Raw genomic sequence first — 18,921 nt, forward strand, 5'->3', positions numbered from 1 at the left:
GGAGTTGGTGATGGACAGGGAGGCCTGGTGTGCTGCGATTCATGGGGTCGCAAAGAGTCGGACGCGACTGAGCGACTGAACTGAACTGAACCGAACTGAACCAATAATATGTGGAAACATAAACTACAAAGAAAGAGGTTGCCATGGGGTTAAAATTTCAGATACCCTGAGATTCAAGAGAGACTTATCTTTTGTAATGTCACAGTATTTTCAGTGACTATGAAAAGTGCAGAAAGTGTGGAGGGCACACTCATGGTGGATATAAAATCTATATCAGGAACAGAATAAGGTAAGAAAGCACTGTTATGGGCTGATGAAAAAGGGAGAAGCAAGAGAAAGCTTCCAAACGTTGACTTGCATAGGTGTAATCTGTCTCTTTTTTGGAGTACAGCCATCTGCTTAAACTTGATCTCTGATTGCTAGCTCACACTGTGTACTTGCTGACATTCTGTGGCCAGGCTACAGATTTACTTTAAGAACAGTCTTAAAATGTCCCTGTGTAAATAAGTTCTTTTTGTATTTACTCTCAGGGAGGTAGCTTCATCCACCTTTAAACGAAAAGAAAAGAAAGGAAACCTCTTAAAGAGAAATGACCTCTTAAGTATGTTTATGTAAGCATACGAGTTTTTGAGAGGCACAGCATGAAAAATGGATCTATTAAAACTGCATGCATAATCTTGAGAAATAGAAAGACAGATGATTAGTCTTGTTCATTCGACCACTGCTAATGCCAAACCAATGTTTTTTAATATTAACAGCATTGAAAAATGTGAAATAGAGCTTTGAAGCATTGACTCTAAATTTAGTTCCATATCATTAAGGTGCATACATCTCAGCCTGGAGCTCATGTATTCATTTCATTTTGATTTTGTGGCCAATCACTGCTTCAAATTGAATATCCTGTACGCGATTTATGGCTGCCAAGGCACGTTCAGGGAGAAATCTGTATGAAAGAAAAGATGAACGTTTTTGAGTTTAAAATCTTGGACATCAGAGTTCATTTTTGTTGTCAGTTAAAATAACCTGAGAGCTGTCTGGTTTGCGCTTCATTTTTTTTCTGTTCTTCCTTTCTTTCTTTATGTCTACCTCGCTCTTGGTGTGTGTGTGTGTCTTTTAATACTCACAGTTCAAATATCACGCAAATATAAAGAAAGCACTGATATATACCATTCTTCTCACCTTCTTATATTAATAAAATCTGGCTTAAAATCTTATGTGAGTGAAGACCGAAATATGAAGGTCTGGACTTATTTTTTGTAAATGTCAATGAATCCTGATGCTAAGAGTTCACAGAGGAACAGCACCAGAATCCATTTAATCAATTTCTCCACTTCTTGAGTTTTTATTGCATATCTATAATATGGTACTTTAAAAGCAGCAACTGCCTTTGAGGAACTTCTTGTTTAAGAGGTTAAGCAACCGGCTTAGATGACTTCACTGGGAATTCTATAAATTGTTTAAGAAAGAAATAATACCATTCCACACAAGCTATTCCTGAAAGGAGAAGAGGAGAGAATACTTTACAAATCAGTTTATGAGGTAAGTATTATGCTGACCCAAAAGTCAAAGACGTTACGGAGCAGGGTTAGTTTAATCTTTAGAACGACTCAGTGTAATTCATTATGTTAGCAAACTAAAATGGAAAGACCAACAATCCTCTTAATATATTCAGTAAAACTTTTGACAAAATTCACATCTACTCTTGATGAAGACTCTCATCAAAATAACAATAGAAGGGAACTTCTTCAACTTGATAAAGAGCAAATGAAAAAAATCTACAGCTGATATCATTCTGAACTGTGAAATTGTGACTACTTTCCTCCTAAGATCAGAGACAACACCTGGACGTGTGCTTTCATCAGTCCTCTCTGACATTGCAACAGGAGGTTCTAGCCAGTGTGATAAGGCAAGAAATAAAAAACATAAAGATTGGAAAAAAGAAGAAGCCAAAGTGTGTCTTGATTTACAGACAATATGATCATCTATGTAAAAATATCTGTTAGAATCTACAAAAAAGCTACTAAAAGTGAGTATAGCAAAGTTGCTAAATACAGATCAAAATGCAAAAATCAAACACATTCAAGGACAAATAATGGAAAATAGAGATCTTTTAAAATGTCATTTGCAATAGCATCAAAGATTTGAAATATTTTGGGGTAAATCTGACAAAAAGTGTGTAAGACTAGTACACTGAAAGCTACATGATGCTGTTGTTTCAATATGTATACATATTGAAAAAGATGAAAAAATAAAAAGAAGAGGTATATTGTGTTCTGTGTACTCTTGGGTTTGAAGACTCAATAATGTTAATAATATTAGTTCATTCTCCCCCAATTGGTCTATAGATTCAATGCAGTCTTAATCAAAACCCCAGCAGGCTTCTTTATTTTTAGCTAGTTCACCATACCACATTCTCTTTAAACTGTCTTTCCTTGTCTCTGGCAAAGACTGGGCAGAGACGGTGGATGTAGTACAGAAAATGAGTCATCCTCTTTTTATAGACTGGGTAAGGTAATAACAGAGGCAACTTAACTGTTTCCCCTTGGCATGGAGAGTTTCCATGGCAACTTTCACAACTGAAAGGCTCTTCATCATGATAGCTCTGTCAGTGTTTTAGTATTTTCGGTGTTTTGTGCTGTACTTACCTCTCTATTGCTAAGGAGATATTGATATATGATGGAACAAAAATCATTTTCTTATCGGTAAGTATTCCATCTATCAAGCTTCTTACAACTTCTTCTGTCTCCAACACAGGCCATATTCTGTGATTTAAAATATAAAGTTGGATTCTTTTTATTTATTTATTTATTTTTTAAATTAATGAAGGCAGGAAAATGGTCTTTTCACCAGTTAGGATTTAAAAGTTTCTAGAATTCACTGCTCAAATGCCACCTGCCTCCCCTCCCCCATGCCAGGTTGATGTTTCGTTATCACTGTCTTCTACTTTCACATCCCACTCTGTGTCTCAAGGCTCACTCAGTCAAAACATCAAAGCGGTGGAGAGGAATTAGATAGAAGGGCAGGAGAGGAGGCAAGGAAGCCTAATGGGTAGAACTGACCATAGGACAGAAAGAAGACATCTGACATCTTTCTTCAGGGCTCGTAAGCTACAGGAAAAGAAATATAGAACTAAGTACACTTGCTTTCTTGTGGAGGTGTCCCACAAAGCTGGACTGTTTTGTGCTATACCGACTTGCCTGTACTACAGTTTAATGAAAGTTCAATCCCATGGATGGAGGAGCCTGGTGGGCTGCAGTCCATGGGATCGTGAAGAGTCGGGCACGACTGAGCAACTTCCCTTTCACTTTTCACTTTCATGCATTGAAGGAAATGGCAACCCACTCCAGTGTTCTTGCCTGGAAAATCCCAGGGATGGGGGAGCCTGGTGGGCTGCCGTCTATGGGGTCGCACAGAATCGGACACGACCGAAGCAACTTAGCAGCAGCAGCAAGGTGTGTGTGTTATGTTACAACTGGAGGGGTGTGACCTTGCTTGTACTCAAGGCCGTACACATGAGTTCTTGAGAAGTATTCATAACCACAAGCCCAGTGTAGAATGCCCATTAGTACAAGATGATAGCAGGAAATTAAAGTGTAAATGGATTGAAAGTGTTGCACCAAAATTAAGATGTCTGAGTGGCTTAGTAATGAAAAGTTTCTGCAGAAGAATTTAGTAGGTAGTGACAGTTATAACTTCCTTCCTTGAGATCTCATGTGATTTATTGCAGATGATGGTGTGATCGAGGTCTCCATGGCATTGAGTGGCAAGCCAGCCAAGAATAATACAAATCAATATTTTTCTAAATTATGGGGTGCTGCCTCTTTCCTCCCTGATTTCTCCTACCTGATTCTATCGATGCCATCTCTAAGCCAAACCTGACATTAGTATACGGACATGTCAGCCTTTGCCAAGGAAATTCAGAATCAGGGAGTCTGGGTGGGACCAGTCCCAGATTTTCAGCATTGCCTGGGTCAGCCCTTAGGGTCACCCTAGGAACCCACACACCTGAGGTCACATTATTTTTGTTTGCTTGTTGGCTTTACCATGCAGCATTCAAGGTCTTCATTCCCCTAGCAGGGATTGAACCCCTGCTCCCTGCATTGGGAGCTTGGAGTCATAACCACTCAACCACCAGGAAAGTCCCCGAGGTTGCATTAGCCTCAGTCTTCTCAGCTATTTTGCCTTCTCCACCAGAAGACCCAGTCTTCTGGGCACACACTAAGCCTGAATGCTTACCAAGAGGGTTTTTATTGGGCCCAATTTCCTATTTAAGAAAAATGAGCCCAGAGTCCCAGTTGTATCATGGTATTTGCTAATATACAGTGCTGCGTACTTGTTAAGCGTCTGTGTTCTAACTCAGTTAATGATTCAACTGCCAGGGACTGGCTACAGCTCCAGAGATGACACAGCAGGTTTAGGGGGTCAGAGTCAGTAGCTTCAAATCTGGCATGTGGCGTGTGCATGCTCAGGCGTGTCCGACTGTAATGAGGCTGAGCTTAAAAGGGAGTGTTAACTCTGTTGTGAGTGTGCACGCTAAGGCACTTCAGTTGTGTTCAACTCTTTGTAACCCTATGGACTGTAGTCCAGCAGGCTTCTCTGTCCATGGGATTCTCCAGGCAAGAATACTGGAGTGGGTTGCCATTTTCTCCTCCAGGGGATCTTCCTGACTCAGGGATTGAACCTGTGTCTCCTCCATCGGCAGGTGGGTTCTTCAGCATCTAAGCCACCTGGGAAGCCCTGTTAACTCTTTTGAATGACTATATTTAGGACTAATTCCCTTCTTGTAATAAACTGACTTCACATTAGCAAGCTTAGTATATTTTGTTAACTTGTAGCAGAATGTATACTGGAATTGAGGCAAATCTGTGAAGCAGGTGTATTAATTTTAGGGTCCTTATCCTCACCTTTCTGCTTTTTTCCCTCTTATTTCAGGGCCAATTTCGCCTCTCTTATGATCTGATCCTCCCTTACCAGAGACAAAGTATATTTTTGCAGAAATTCACCTTGATCATTTTGAGGGTTTTCCTAATGGCTCAGACAGTGAAGAATCTGCCTGCAATGCAGAAGACGTGGGTTCGATCCCTGGGTCATGATCCCCTGGAGAAGGAAATGGCTACCCACTCCAGCATTCTTACCTGGAGAATTCCATGGACAGAAGAGCGTGGTGGGCTACAGTCCATGGGGTCACAAAGAGTCAGACATGACTGAGCAAACAACACTATTACTTTCAAGGGATTAGAGATTCAGTGTATTGCTGTTCTAGAAATGTTTGCATTGTAAAGGAAGACAGGGTGGTAACCGTGACCAAATGCCTGTGGTTATACTTACTATGTCAATGTTTTCCAAGCCTGTCTCCAGACTTACTTGATATGGTTGTAAACGAAGCAAAACAAAACAAAATGCCTTGTTCTTAGAACTCATTCCAGTTTACTGAGTCAGAATTTCTAAGGGAGAGGCTAAGAACGTTTACTTTTTATGTAAGCACAGATGATGATTCTTAGGATCAGGCAAGTTTGGACAATATTGGAGGACTTTTTGCCAGCACTGTGGTCGGTGTTGGGAGGAAGATGGTGGAAATGAGGCAGATTCCTGTGCCTTTCCATACTCCATTTGAGGAAGATGAACCACGAAGGGGAGAAGGGGATGTTAGGTATCATTCATTTTGGGGGTGTGGTTCCAAGAGAAGGCACCTCTCCATCCTGCCCATCCCCATTCTCACTCCCTCTTAGCACCTGCATGTGTGTTGACTCTTTCACGTGGACATGAATAAACACCCGTTGCTGGACATGTGGACACAGTGGAGGAAGGAAAGGGTAGGACGAATTGAGAAAGTAGCATCAAAATATGTACTCTGTCATGTGTAAAGCAGATGACTAGTGGGAAGTTACCACATAACACAGGGAACCCTGCCCAGCATTTTGTGATGACCTGGGGCAGGGAACGGGGAGCGTGGGTGCGATGGCGGGGAGAGAGGTTCACGAGGGAGGGGGTGTGTATACATATCATGGGCACTCAGTTACTTCAGTGGTGTCTGACTCTTCGTGACCCCATGGCTCATTGCCCGTGAGATTTTCCAGGCCAGAATACTGGAGTAGGATGCCAATTCCTCCTCCAGGGGACCTTCCCAACTCAGGGGCTGAAGCCACGCCTCCTGCATCTCCTGTACTGCAGGTGTATTCTTTACTGCTGAGCCACCAGGGAAGCCTATATACATATATTTGGGCTGACTGATTTGGGTTGTTGTATGGCAGAAACCAGCACAACATTGTAAAGCAATTATCCTCCAATTTAAAAAAGTAAAAAGTGATAATGTTGAATGTTGAAAGAAAAAATACCCATTGCCTGGATTCACTGGCAGCTGATCTCTCCTGCTAGTCCCTAAAGCATTTCCCCTTCGTTCATCTAATTTCAAAGTGAAGACACAAAGGCAGTACAGTAATATTAATAAGAAAAAAATGACAAAAAAAGAAAAAAATGCTTTTCCTTTTCCGTTTTTTGCCCCTATTTTCTCAGTTGACCCACCTACAAATTTCTCATGTAATTTTCATAGGAATTTCTTATGTAATTTTCATAGGAATTACTCATGTAATTGTCATAGGAATTACTCATGTAATTGTCATAGGAATTTCTCATGCAATTTTCATAGGAATTTCTCATGTAATTTTATATGAATTTCTCATGTAGTTTTCATAGTAATCACTCATGTAATTTTCTTACCAATTTCTCATGTAATTTTCATCCTAATTTCTCATGCTATATTTCTATCCTAACTTGATCTTGGCCTCACCTTGTACTTGGGTTTTTGGTGAATCCAGTATTCACAAAAACTGGGCAGAGACATGAAGTTTTGATACCAGTTTTTCCCAAGGCTTCCAGTTCTGATGTCAGGGCTCGGTGGAAACCAACAGCAGCAAATTTGCTGGAACTGTAAGAGAATTATCTGTCCTTGTTAGCTAAGGAAAAGTGAAATACATTCTCCAACTCTCTGTGAAAAGAAAATGTTGATTTTGCTTGAGAACTAATAAGAGCCAAACCCCCAAATCTTCCACTTGGTCATCTATTTTCATATCTGGTTTCACTGAATTGTGACTGTAGCAGTGATAACAATAGAACAAATTCTAATAAAACTTTAACTTCATTACTGATCACTTATCCACCCTACATGTAGTTTTCCATGCAATCTTAAAACTTTTTTCTAATCAGTTTTTACTACTATTTTTATTTAGAAAAATATGAATCAAGAAGAACATGTTTAGAAAAATTACATAACTAATATCTGTATTAACAAGCTTCTGTGAGACGCTATGCATCTCTACTTCCTCAGTGGTTTCTCTCCTGAAATGTAGAGTTCACTTTGGCTTCTTAATTTCAGTGTGAACATCTGGAGTAAAAAGACTTTTGCTGTGTTAGTGTGTGCGACCTCCAACATATCACCTTGTCTTTTTCCTTTGAGTTTCTGATCTTTAAAATGCTGGTAATAAAATACATGACTGTCTTGAGGATTAAATTGCATAATAACTCTATTACTTAAAAGTAATATGCATAATAACTTTATTACCTATAAGGAGCTATGTAATGTTAATTGTATTTTTGACCCAGATTGCAATAAGAACAATAAAGTTAAAGGTTGACTGCTTTCTTAAAGGAATAGAAAAAAGGAAAACTATTAGTACATTGGGTTTCCACATTTCTAAACACTGAAACAATATTGCATGTTTAATCTGTAAAATTCTGATTTGTGTTTTACGATGGTAGAGGCTGCTTGAAATAAACATTTGTATGTGCATGGACACCTTAACCTACAGTGAAACTTAACTACAGCTGTGACTACTTTCAGTGTCAGAAATAATTTGATTCTTGACTAAATTCAACCTTGGACATGGATGTGCAGGTAAACAATAAACCAGCTATCTACCTATTCATCCCCAGCCACTGATAAACATGTTAGCAAGTTCAATTTTTCTATGAGGTTGATATAAGGCTGGAATAAGAAAATGAGATGCCATTGAAGGAGGTACAAAGAAAAGATTCTTTGCAAATAGTGAATCCTGATGAAAGTGAAAGAGGAGAGTGAAAAAGTTGGCTTAAAGCTCAACATTCAGAAAACGAAGATCATGGCATCTGGTCCCATCACTTCATGGGAAATAGATGGGGAAACAGTGGAAACAGTGTCAGACTTTATTTTTTGGCGCTCCAAAATCACTGCAGATGGTGATTGCAGCCAGGAAATTAAAAGACGCTTACTCCTTGGAAGGAAAGTTATGACCAACCTAGATAGCATATTCAAAAGCAGAGACATTACTTTGCCGACTAAGGTCCATCTAGTTAAGGCTATGGTTTTTCCAGTGGTCATGTATGGATGTGAGAGTTGGACTGTGAAGAAAGCTGAGCTCTGAAGAATTGATGCTTTTGAAGTGTGGTGTTGGAGAAGACTCTTGAGAGTCCCTTGGACTGCAAGGAGATCCAACCAGTCTATCCTAAAGGACATCAGTCCTGGGTGTTCATTGGAAGGACTGATGCTGAAGCTGAAGCTCCAATACTTTGGCCACCTCAAGCAAAGAGTTGACCCATTGGAAAAGACTCTGATGCTGGGAGGGATTGGGGGCAGGAGGAGAAGGGGGCAACAGAGGATGAGATGGCTGGATGGCATCACCGACTCGATGGACATGAGTTTGGGTGAACTCTGGGTGTTGGTGATGGACAGGGAGGCCTGGCGTGCTGAGATTCATGGGGTTGCAAAGAGTCGGACACTACTGAGCGACTGAACTGAACTGAAGGCCTTTCTACCTTTTTCTTTTTATATCCTAGTTATCTGTTGTTTTGTTGTTGTTTAGTCGCTAAGTTGTGTCCAACTCTTTTGTGATCCCATGGACTGTAGTCTGCCAGGCCCCTGTGTCCATGAGATTTTCCAGACTAGAATACTGGAGTGGGTTGCCATTTTCTTCTCCAGGGGATCTTCCCAACCCAGGATCAAACCCTCGTCTCCTACATTGGCAGGTAGATCTTTACCACTGAGCCACCAGGGAAGCCCGTGTCCTTGGTAGAGCATGGAGGATGCTATCTGCATCTTTTAATATGGTAGAGGCTTTCTCTCAATCTTTTTCTCTCTTTCTTTGCCTCTCTCTGTCTCTTACACACACACACAGTCTCTCATGACACAAGCACACTGGAAAATGTTTTGATCCGGTGGCCACTCTGTTTAGCTTTTCTTGGGCACAAGGGCCATTGCACAGACTTATGTTCATTTGGACTTATCTGTATGTTTTGCTTCTTAGCCTGTGAGTTCCTTATTTCTTTTACAAACATCTACTCATTCCAGGATACAATGGAAACATCCTTGGTTATACTCTTTTCTTTCATTGCTGTGCAGAGGAGTTTTCAGAAATTTAAAACTATTTTAAATGATGATGAGTTTCATTATTTTAGAAGTCATTTTTAGGAGTTTATTCCAGATTACTATATATATTCTATAAATCCAAATTAACTGTATGAGATTTCTTTATTTTTTTGCAAGACATTTGATTTTTTGTTGTAAGAAGACTCAAAAATGAATAAAACTTAATTCTAGCTCTCTGAAAAGAATTTAAAAATGAAATAAGTTACCTGTTAGGAAGACTGGAATCTGAGGTCTAATAAACCCTTAAAGGGGCTTCTCAGGTAGCACTAGTGGTAAAGAATCTGCTTTTCAATGCAGGAGATGAAAGAGCTACGGGTTCTATCCTTGGGTTGGGAAGATCCCCTGAAGAAGGGCATAGCAAGCCACTTCAATATTCTTGCCTGGGGAATACCATGGATAGAGGAGCCTGATGGGCTATAGTCCATGGGTCTCAAAGAGTTGGACAGGACTGAAGTGACTTAGCATGGATGTATGCAAATACTTACAAGTATAAAAATATATAACACTGCTAGAAAGTAATACTTACCAATATGGAATAAGATAAGGAATCACTCCGTGGCCGCACACTGAAGCCACCGTGACAATGTGGCCATGGTTTCTCCTTATCATTGATGGAAGAAGTGCTTTTGTAATCTTCAGAATCATTGCAGAGAGAAAAGTAACAATGACACAAGTGTTAGATTTCCAAACTAGATAGTTTTATTTTTTTAATTAAGTAATTTTAATTGGAGGATAACTACCTTACAAAACTGTGAAGGTTTTTTGCCATACATCGACATGAATCAGCCACAGGTGCACGTGTCCCTCATCCTGAGCTTCCCTCCCACCTCCTTCCCCATCCTATCCCTCTGGGTTGTCCCACAGTGCCAGTTTTGAGTAGCCCTGATTCATGAATCGAACTTGCACTGGTCATCTGTTTTCCATATGGTAATATACACATTTCAGTGCTATTCTCTCAAATCATCCCACCCTCACCTTCTCCCACTTCATATATATAAGAAGTATTACATGTTTTTAAACTTGTAAGAGGTTGCCACGCCCTTCTGCAGGGGATCTTCCCAGCCCAAGGATCGAATCCACAGCTCTTTCATCTGTTCTTTGCATCTGTGTCTCTTTTGCTGCCTTGCATATAGGGTTGTTGTTACCGTGGTGGTTTTATTTTTTAAGACAAAATGTCTTTTGAGACAACTTTTACAATGAAATAAAATGTGTGCCAAGATTCCATGATTACTTCTCTATCAGTGACAGAAATGAAAAATGATTGGAATGATTGGTTTAAGCTGACATTGAGTGCTGTGTACCGTGTACCACATGCCAAAAACTCATCTTAATATCCCTTTCCCTGGTGGCTCAGAGGTTAAAGTGTTTGCCTGCAATGTGGGAGACCTGGGTTCGATCCCTGGGTCGGGAAGATCCCCTGGAGAAGGAAATGGCAACCCACTCCAGTACTCTTGCCTGGAGAACCCCATGGATTGAGGAGCCTGGTGGGCTACAGTCCATAGGGTCACAAAGAGTCGGACATGACTGAGTGACTTCACTTCGCTTTCCCTTCAGAGGGAATCCATAAAATCTCTTTTATGGATCCAACAATGTTATTAAGGAAAAACTCAAGAGTTTTCAGAACTGAAAAAATTCCAGATGGTAATCTTATATCTTGTGATTTCTTTGGTTTGGGACTTTAGCTTTCTAACAAGAAGAGTTAAAACCCTGTGTAGCTATATCAGTTTCAGTAGAAAAAGTTGAGTCCTAAACTGATGGTCATTAGGCAACATAATTAGGTTTAGTATTTCCTGTTTGTAATATTGTGCATCATATATTGATGCCATAGGAAACAAATGTCTTTCTTTTCCTCCCAAAAGCCTTCTGTTTTGTGAGAAATATCAATAATATTTTATGAGAATTTTATAAGTCCACCCTGTGGACCCTATGCAAATTCATACAGCCAGAACTGCTAAACCACAGCACCCCCAAATTCATGACCCAAGAAACTGTGAGAGGAAAGTAAACATTTATTCTTGCTTTAGTTCACTGAGTTTTGTGTGTAGCTATAGAGAGTGACAATAAACTGTGGAAAATTCTGAAAGAGATGGGAACACCAGACCACCGGACCTGCCTCTTAAGAAGCCTATATGCAGGTCAGGAAGCAACAGTTAAAACTGGACATGGAACAGCAGACTGGTTCCAAATAGGAAAAGGAGTACATCAAGGCTGTATACTGTCACCATGCTTATTTAACTTATATGCAGAGTACATCATGAGAAATGCTGGCCTGGAAGAAGCACAAGCTGGAATCAAGATTGCCAGGAGAAATATCAATAACCTCAGATAAGCAGATGACACCACCCTTATGGCAGAAAGTGAAGAGGAGCTAAAAAGCCTCTTGATGAAAGTGAGAGAGGAGAGTTGAAAAGCTGGCTTAAAGCTCAACATTCAGAAAACGAAGATCATGGCATCTGGTCCCATCACTTCATGGGAAATAGATGGGGAACAGTGGAAACAGTGTCAGACTTGATTTTTTTTGACTCCAAAATCACTGCAGATGGTGACTGCAGCCATGAAATTAAAAGACGCTTACTCCTTGGAAGGAAAGTTATGACCAACCTAGATAGCATATTGAAAAGCAGAGATATTACTTTGCCAACAAAGGTCCGTCTAGTCAAGGCTATGGTTTTTCCAGTGGTCATGTATGGATGTGAGAGTTGGACTGTGAAGAAGGCTGAGCGCCGAAGAATTGATGCTTTTGAACTGTGGTGTTGGGGAAGACTCTTGAGAGTCCCTTGGACTGCAAGGAGATCCAACCAGTCCATTCTGAAGCCCTGAGTGTTCTTTGGAAGGAATGATGCTAAAGCTGAAACTCCAATACTTTGGCCATCTCACGCGAAGAGTTGACTCATTGGAAAAGACTCTGATGCTGGGAGGGATTGGGGGCAGGAGGAGAAGGGAATGACAGAGGATGAGATGGCTGGATGGCATCACTGACTCGATGGACGTGAGTTTGAGTGAACTCTGGGAGTTGGTGATGGACAGGGAGGCCTGGTGTGCTGCGATTCATGGGGTCACAAAGAGTCGGACACGACTGAGCGACTGAACTGAATTGTACTGATAGAGAGTGAATGCATGGAGTCTCTTTGTAGTTCAGTGGAAATAATAATTCATTCTCATTAGCATACGTAAAGGATTTGGGAAAATGAGGAAACATAGCTCTTTTTTTCTTCTCTCTCCTGGAATCCAGCTCTGTCCTAGGTTCCACAATAACACTGAGGCACTGGAAGATTAATTCATATAAAAGTTCTCTACAAAGGCACATTTCCGTCTCTCACAAAACCAACCAATTTTAAGAGGTCTGTAGAGCCATATCTCTAAGCTCCAACCTGATGTAGCCCTTGTCCAGATTCCCATTTAAAATAGTCTCCAACTCCTATATAACCCAAGTAGGGAGCTCTTTATCCTTTCTATTCTACAATTCCATGACATAAGGTTGCCAGGGAATGTACACAATATGTATTTTCTGTAAAGCACCAAAAAGATATACACTGACAATCCTTAGAAAACAAAACAAACAAGTGTTAGTTGCTCAATCATGTCCAGCTCTTTGCGATCCCATGGACTGCAGCTCACTAGGCTCTTCTGTCCATGGGATTCTCCAGACTAGAATACTGGAGTGGGCTGCAGTTTCCTTTTCCAGGGGATCTTCCCAACCCAGGGGTCAAACCCAGGTCTCCTGCATTGCAGGCAGATGCTTTACTGTTTAAGCTACCAGGGAAGCCCTATCCTTAGAAAAGCACCACAAATATCTGGTTGGCCAAAAAGTTCATTCGGATTTGTCATCGGCTGGCAAAACCAGTACGAACATTTTGGCCTGCCCAATATTCTTTTTGAGTGTCTAGTACGTGCCAGGCTTTGTGTAGGTACTGATGGATGAGACAGACGAACCAGCCCATATTCTGGTGAGTTGTGTTTCCTTGAACCCTGTGCCCTTCTGTCAGTTGTTATTCAGCTGCCAAGTTGTGTCTGACTCTTTGCGACCCCATGGGCTGCAGCATGCCACGAATCCTTCTGTCAGAGACACCAACATTTGATGATTGTTGTTTTAACGCAAAGATATGCAGCTGTCCATCCAGAAGGGTGTGAACTCAATTATGAATTTCACGTACCTTAAGAGAAGTTGTCAGACACGCACAACCTAGGGATGTTTCTGACTCATACTCACCCAAAAATGTCCTAAGATGTTGATCTCAAAAGTTTTGGTGATCTCCTCATCCTTTGTACTAAGAAGGTCAGCTGGATATATCACCCCAGCATTATTCACCACGATGGTTACATCACCAACTTCTTTCTTTACCTTTTGAAATAGAATGAACAGTCATTGGGTTCATTATAGAATAGAAATAGAAAGTTCACTGGATGTATTATAGAAACTCAAAGTTTTGGGACTAATATCATCCAGGGATCAGATTCGTTATTCTATTTGATGAGATTGCTCAGAGTTTGAGGGGAAAAGAGCATTAGCCCAAAGCGTGGTTACAAAGGTAACACTGTCATAAAACTGGGATAACCTGGTTTTTTAACAGCTAAATTTCAGTACCCAGTACATCATAGTTTTTTTTTTGTAACTTACCAATAAAGTGAAATTAGTGTTCTGTTGATTAACTGATATATCAGTTCTAATCAAACATTTAAAAACTGCTAATTGAGTAATCCTAATTTCACCACCTAGGTCATGTGTACTCTCTACATGACCTTGGTCTGACATATCAGTTCTTACCAAATATTTTTAAAGTGCTAATTGGGTAATCTTGGCTTCTCCACCTACTAGCTACATGACCTTTGTCTGATTTCACCTCTTTGAATCTCTATTTGCTCATCAGTCAAATGAGGTTTATAGAGTTATTGTAGGGATTAAAGGGTGAAAATATCTATCAACATGCTTGGTCCATTGTATTTGATATTTACTCTTAAACATTGTTATTATAATTAATATACATTTTCTATAGAAGATTAGTTTGGCACCAACATAAAATCCCAAAGAGGAAATAAAGGAAAAAATAAAGGAACTTCTGTAAAGGTGACAGGACTAAAAGGAAGACTAGAACATGATCCTTTCCCCTGGTGATAAATCTTTGTTCTTTCCTCTGTACTATTGCTTGAATTTCTGATCAGAATGAAATTGACTAATAATACAAAACAACAATAATAGGCAGAGTTGAGTGGATCATATGGAAGAAAAAAGTGTATGCCCTTCCTTGTAAACACAGCTACCTCAGTTGGCAGAGGCTAAAAAAAAAATCAAATTTAAATTAGGCTGTCATAAAGAACCTTTTCATATTCCATGTAAAGGGACATAAAACCATGGGGAGAAATGTGTATGCTGAAGTCTCACCTGGTCTACAGAGCTGTAAATCTCTTCCCTGTTACTGCAGTCTACCACAAACACGTGTGTAGTGGCCCCTAGTTTTCTGCATTCTGCTGCAGTTTCCTCAACACCATGCTGTAATTGGGAAAAAACAAATTCTGAAAGGTGAGTAGACAAGAGGGAGGTAGAAAATAGCTGAGATTCAATTTTTTCAAAGGTTAAAATTCAGAGGACTTCCCTGGTGGTCCCATGGTTAAGAATCTGCCTTCCAATGCAGGGGACGCAGGTTCAATCCCTGGTCGGTGAACTAAGATCCCACGTGCTATGGCGCAACGAAGCCCGTGTGTCACAAGTAGAGAAACCCCACCAAAACTAGAGAAAGCTTGCTGCAACAAAAGCCCGTGCAGCCAAAAAAAAAAAAAAAAAAAGGAAAGAAAAACAAATTGAAACAGAACTTCCTCCTTGTTTGTGAGCAAATTTCATGAGAGACACTGCTTGACTAATTTGCAGAGGTCACAACCTGGCTTTTCTGCCAAGGAAGGCTCCTATTAGTCTCCTGTGTTTCCACCTTGTTTTGCTGTATTTTCATAGCTTAAAGAACATGCTTGAAAGATACTGCTCTTTGTGGTGTCATGAAGGGAGATGTTTGAGTATGGAGAAGAAAACAAAAATCAACAGTATATTTACCATATATTTGTTGAGCACCAATTATGTAATAGACAGTAAAGCATAAATTCTAAACTAGTGGTACTTTTAAACTATATACCTCTGCCCATCAGACTTTTCTCGACAATTCTGCTTTAAACCTCTAGAAAGGAAGGAGGAAGAAGGATCCTTATTTGAGAAAACCTTTCATGGAGAGACTATGCTACTACTTCCAGGGCGGAAATATTATATTCTTCAGGTGTCCTGGAGTGAAAATGGGCAAAGGCCATGGATGGATTTTCGTCTATGTAACTGCTTTGCACATAACTCCAGGACATAGAGACAGAGGAACTCATTTTCAGCCTAAATTCAAAGACCTCTTTCCTAAAATAAAGTCACCCTGATGCTTCTTGACTTGCATTTCTGGAAAATTAGCATTCTTTTCAAGTTCTGACATCTGTTGAAATTCATAAAGAAGATTATAAAGTATTTAAAATTATACTGTTTCCTTTCAGAATTTGTTAGCTCTTCTCTGTGATGAAGAGTCAAGATGCCTTGAAAGCCCTTTTGGCATGTTGGGATGTTAGTGGTGTGGTTGTTATTTGGGGCTGTCTCCGAGTCAGTGTTGGGTGGTTTTCTTTTTCCAGTAGCGATGACGAATAATACAAAACAATAATAACAGGCAGAGTTGAGTGGTTTGTATGGAAGGAAAAAGTATATATCCTTCATCCAAGGTCATTGTCCCTCACAGATTTCTGAGGAGTTTCAAAGGTATAAAGAAGGAGGTCAGGAGACTTTCACTATTTGGGTTTTAGCTGGGATCTTGTTCATTGCAGATTACAAGATGACACTCTTTTATCTCTAGAGTCAAGGTCAGTTGAGAGCTATTAGTAATCTAAGTTTTCATCAGATGCTGAGCTAGAAAACTGCAAGATGTAATGTCTTGTCTTCATAAGCAAAATGCTTGCTTCAACTCCAGCATGTGGTGTGTACTCCACTTGTCACAGTTCAGATTTAATGTGAATAAACTGTTAATATGACTTGGTGTGTAAGGAAAAAGAAGCCAGCAAAACAGAAAGACAGTTGATAGTTAAAGGAGATCTGAGTTACACTTACAGCCTTAGAGTGAATCATGTAATATCTTAAATGTTCAACCATAAAAATGCAAGGGCTCAAACAGACCCTGTGAGGCCAGGTGACCCATCCTTCAAGCAGAATCTTAAAAAAGTCATTTTTACTTCTTATCATTGGGATTTAAAAAATACTTAATAAATGTCAGGTCTTTCTCCAAAAATATACATCTGGAGGGATCCAGAGTTCAAATTTCATCAAGCCCTTCTCATGAATTTATACTTATTTATTTATTTTTTTGACAAACACCTGAGAAAAGCAAGCAGTTATTTTCTCAATTTGTAAATTCTTGTCCTTTTCTTGAAAGTGTGTTGAAATCTCTTCAAGGACCAAACTGATGCCAAATAGCTTTTATGCGAATCAGCTTATCTTAAGTGCTCATATCTGTTATGTAAAAATATATCAATTTTTTGTGTGTAATGTAATATTATTTACTAAATAGAAAGAACCAGAGAACAAGTTTTCTAAATTCAAAAGACATTTCTGAAGGTCTTAAGAAAATAGGCGCCAGTTAGACATGCTGGCAAAGAACATCAACATATGGCAACTAAAGTCTCACTGTGATTTTTAGAAACACTAACTCTCAAAAAAAAAAAAAACACTGGATAATTTTTTTCCTATCCTAAAATTCTGCAAGCATTTTTTTCTGTGAATATTTGCATGGCCGAGTCAGAATTCAAAAGTTTAGGAGACCCTGGACTCTGGTGGCCCAGTAGTTAAGAGTCAGTACTTCCAATGCAAGACGCATGGGTTAAATTCCTGGTGGGGGAACTAGAATTCTGCATGCCATGTGGCGCAGCGAAAAAATTTTAAAAATAAGAACAAAGCAAAAGTTTAGGGAAAATGATACAAGATTTCAGTTGTGAGTAGTTAATTTAATGTTTACAAATATCAGTACCAAAAAAAAAAACCAAAAACAAACAAATGCCCAAGAAAATGTCTGACACTCTTCATGGAAGGGTATTAAATATGACTAACATTTCCTATAGCCAGGCATTGTTTTAAGCACTTAAATAGTAATTTGTTTAGTCTTTCTTTCTGTTAAGAGCCAGATGGTAAACATATTAGGGTTCTGTGCATGTGAGAGTTGGGCACCAAGAGGTTCTGTTATATGTTCTTTGTTTTTCATCTGATTTTTGCCTGGACAGCCCTTTAAAAAATACATCCCTAGCTCAACAGGCTGCTCTGGGAGCAAGTCTGGCCCACTGGCTGTAGTGTGTTAACCTCTGTTCTTAACGCATCCTGTGGACTGTTATCCCCATTTCAGAGATAGGGAAATGAGGCTGGGAGAAATTAAGTGACAGTTCAATTTAAACAGTTTGGAAGTAGCCTGGCTCCTGAATCTGTTATCAAACCAGCATATCAGGACACAAAAATCACTGCTAAGGTCTCAGTGAAGTTTCCATCAAATCATCCTGATGCATGTGTAGAGTAAGGTTCTAAAAAATGCAGTTAACCCACTTTGAACAAGAAAAATACCAAGATAAGCAAATGCTAAGTCAAATAATTTTTAAAACACCCGTCTCACTTATATGGGCCCTCCCTGGTGGGTAACTTTAAAAGATGGGCGAATGAATCCAGTACCTTATTAATATCCCACAGAACCAGTCTGCTCTTCCGTTGTGCAAATTCATAGGCAGTTTGCCTGCCTATTCCATGCCCGGCTCCTGTAATGAGAACAATCTCCCCAGCCACAGATTTTCTCCTCCTGGGAATGAAGACCTTCAGCAGTGATTCCAAGTAGGAATAAACAATGATGAGCAGAAGCAGAAGGAGATCCAAGATAATCTTCATGGCTCTGCTCTGCCCTTTTCTCCTCTGCCTCAGTTCCTGTCTAGTCTCAGCAAAGTGCTCTCCTCTTCAAAGAGCTTCAGGAATGAGCTGCATTCTAGGTGTTGATGGGGCTGGCCAAAGTAGTGAAGATTTGTAGGCAGGTTTTGGTCATGTGTTCTAATGGGTTAGATACCACTTGAGTTTTTGAAGCTGGGCCAGTTGTTAGTAAAAACTTGGCACAGGGATAAGGGAAATCTAGAGAAGGTATTCTCTGGACTTGCTTTCTGAGAAGCATTTCTGTACTATGCTTCATCACATCAACTGAAAAAAATAAGATGCACAACCTAAAAGCTGAGTGCGTGTGTCTGTGTTAGTCGCTCAGTCACGTCTGACTCTTTGTGATCCCATGAACTGCAGCCCGCCAGTCTTCTTTGTCCTTGGAATTTTTCAGGCAAGAATACTGGAATGGGTCGCCGTTCCCTTCTCCAGGGGATCTCCCCGACCAAGGGATCGAACCTGGGTCTCCCACATTGCAGGTGGATTCTTTATTGTCCATTGAGGACTATAGGCTGACATTACAGCCTGTCAGATAGTACTGTTCCAAAGATGTAAAGTGAAGTTG

The 18,921-nt window shown here is 40.0% G+C and overlaps 1 protein-coding gene across 1 annotated transcript; it reads right to left on the bottom strand.

The window, feature by feature from the left end:
• Nucleotides 1-852: 852 nt before the first annotated feature.
• HSD17B13 (hydroxysteroid 17-beta dehydrogenase 13) lies at nt 853-18,320 on the bottom strand. The gene is made up of 7 exons (XM_052642145.1): nt 18,111-18,320; nt 14,778-14,885; nt 13,608-13,739; nt 9,924-10,030; nt 6,788-6,925; nt 2,646-2,762; nt 853-943 (listed from the first exon to the last, which is right to left on the bottom strand). The coding sequence occupies exons 1-7, from the start codon at nt 18,318-18,320 to the stop codon at nt 853-855; spliced, it is 903 nt and encodes a 300-aa protein (XP_052498105.1).
• Between the last annotated feature and the right edge of the window lie 601 nt (nt 18,321-18,921).

Source organism: Budorcas taxicolor, chromosome 6 (genome assembly GCF_023091745.1).
Source record: "Budorcas taxicolor isolate Tak-1 chromosome 6, Takin1.1, whole genome shotgun sequence".
Classification (NCBI taxonomy): Eukaryota; Metazoa; Chordata; class Mammalia; order Artiodactyla; family Bovidae; genus Budorcas; species Budorcas taxicolor.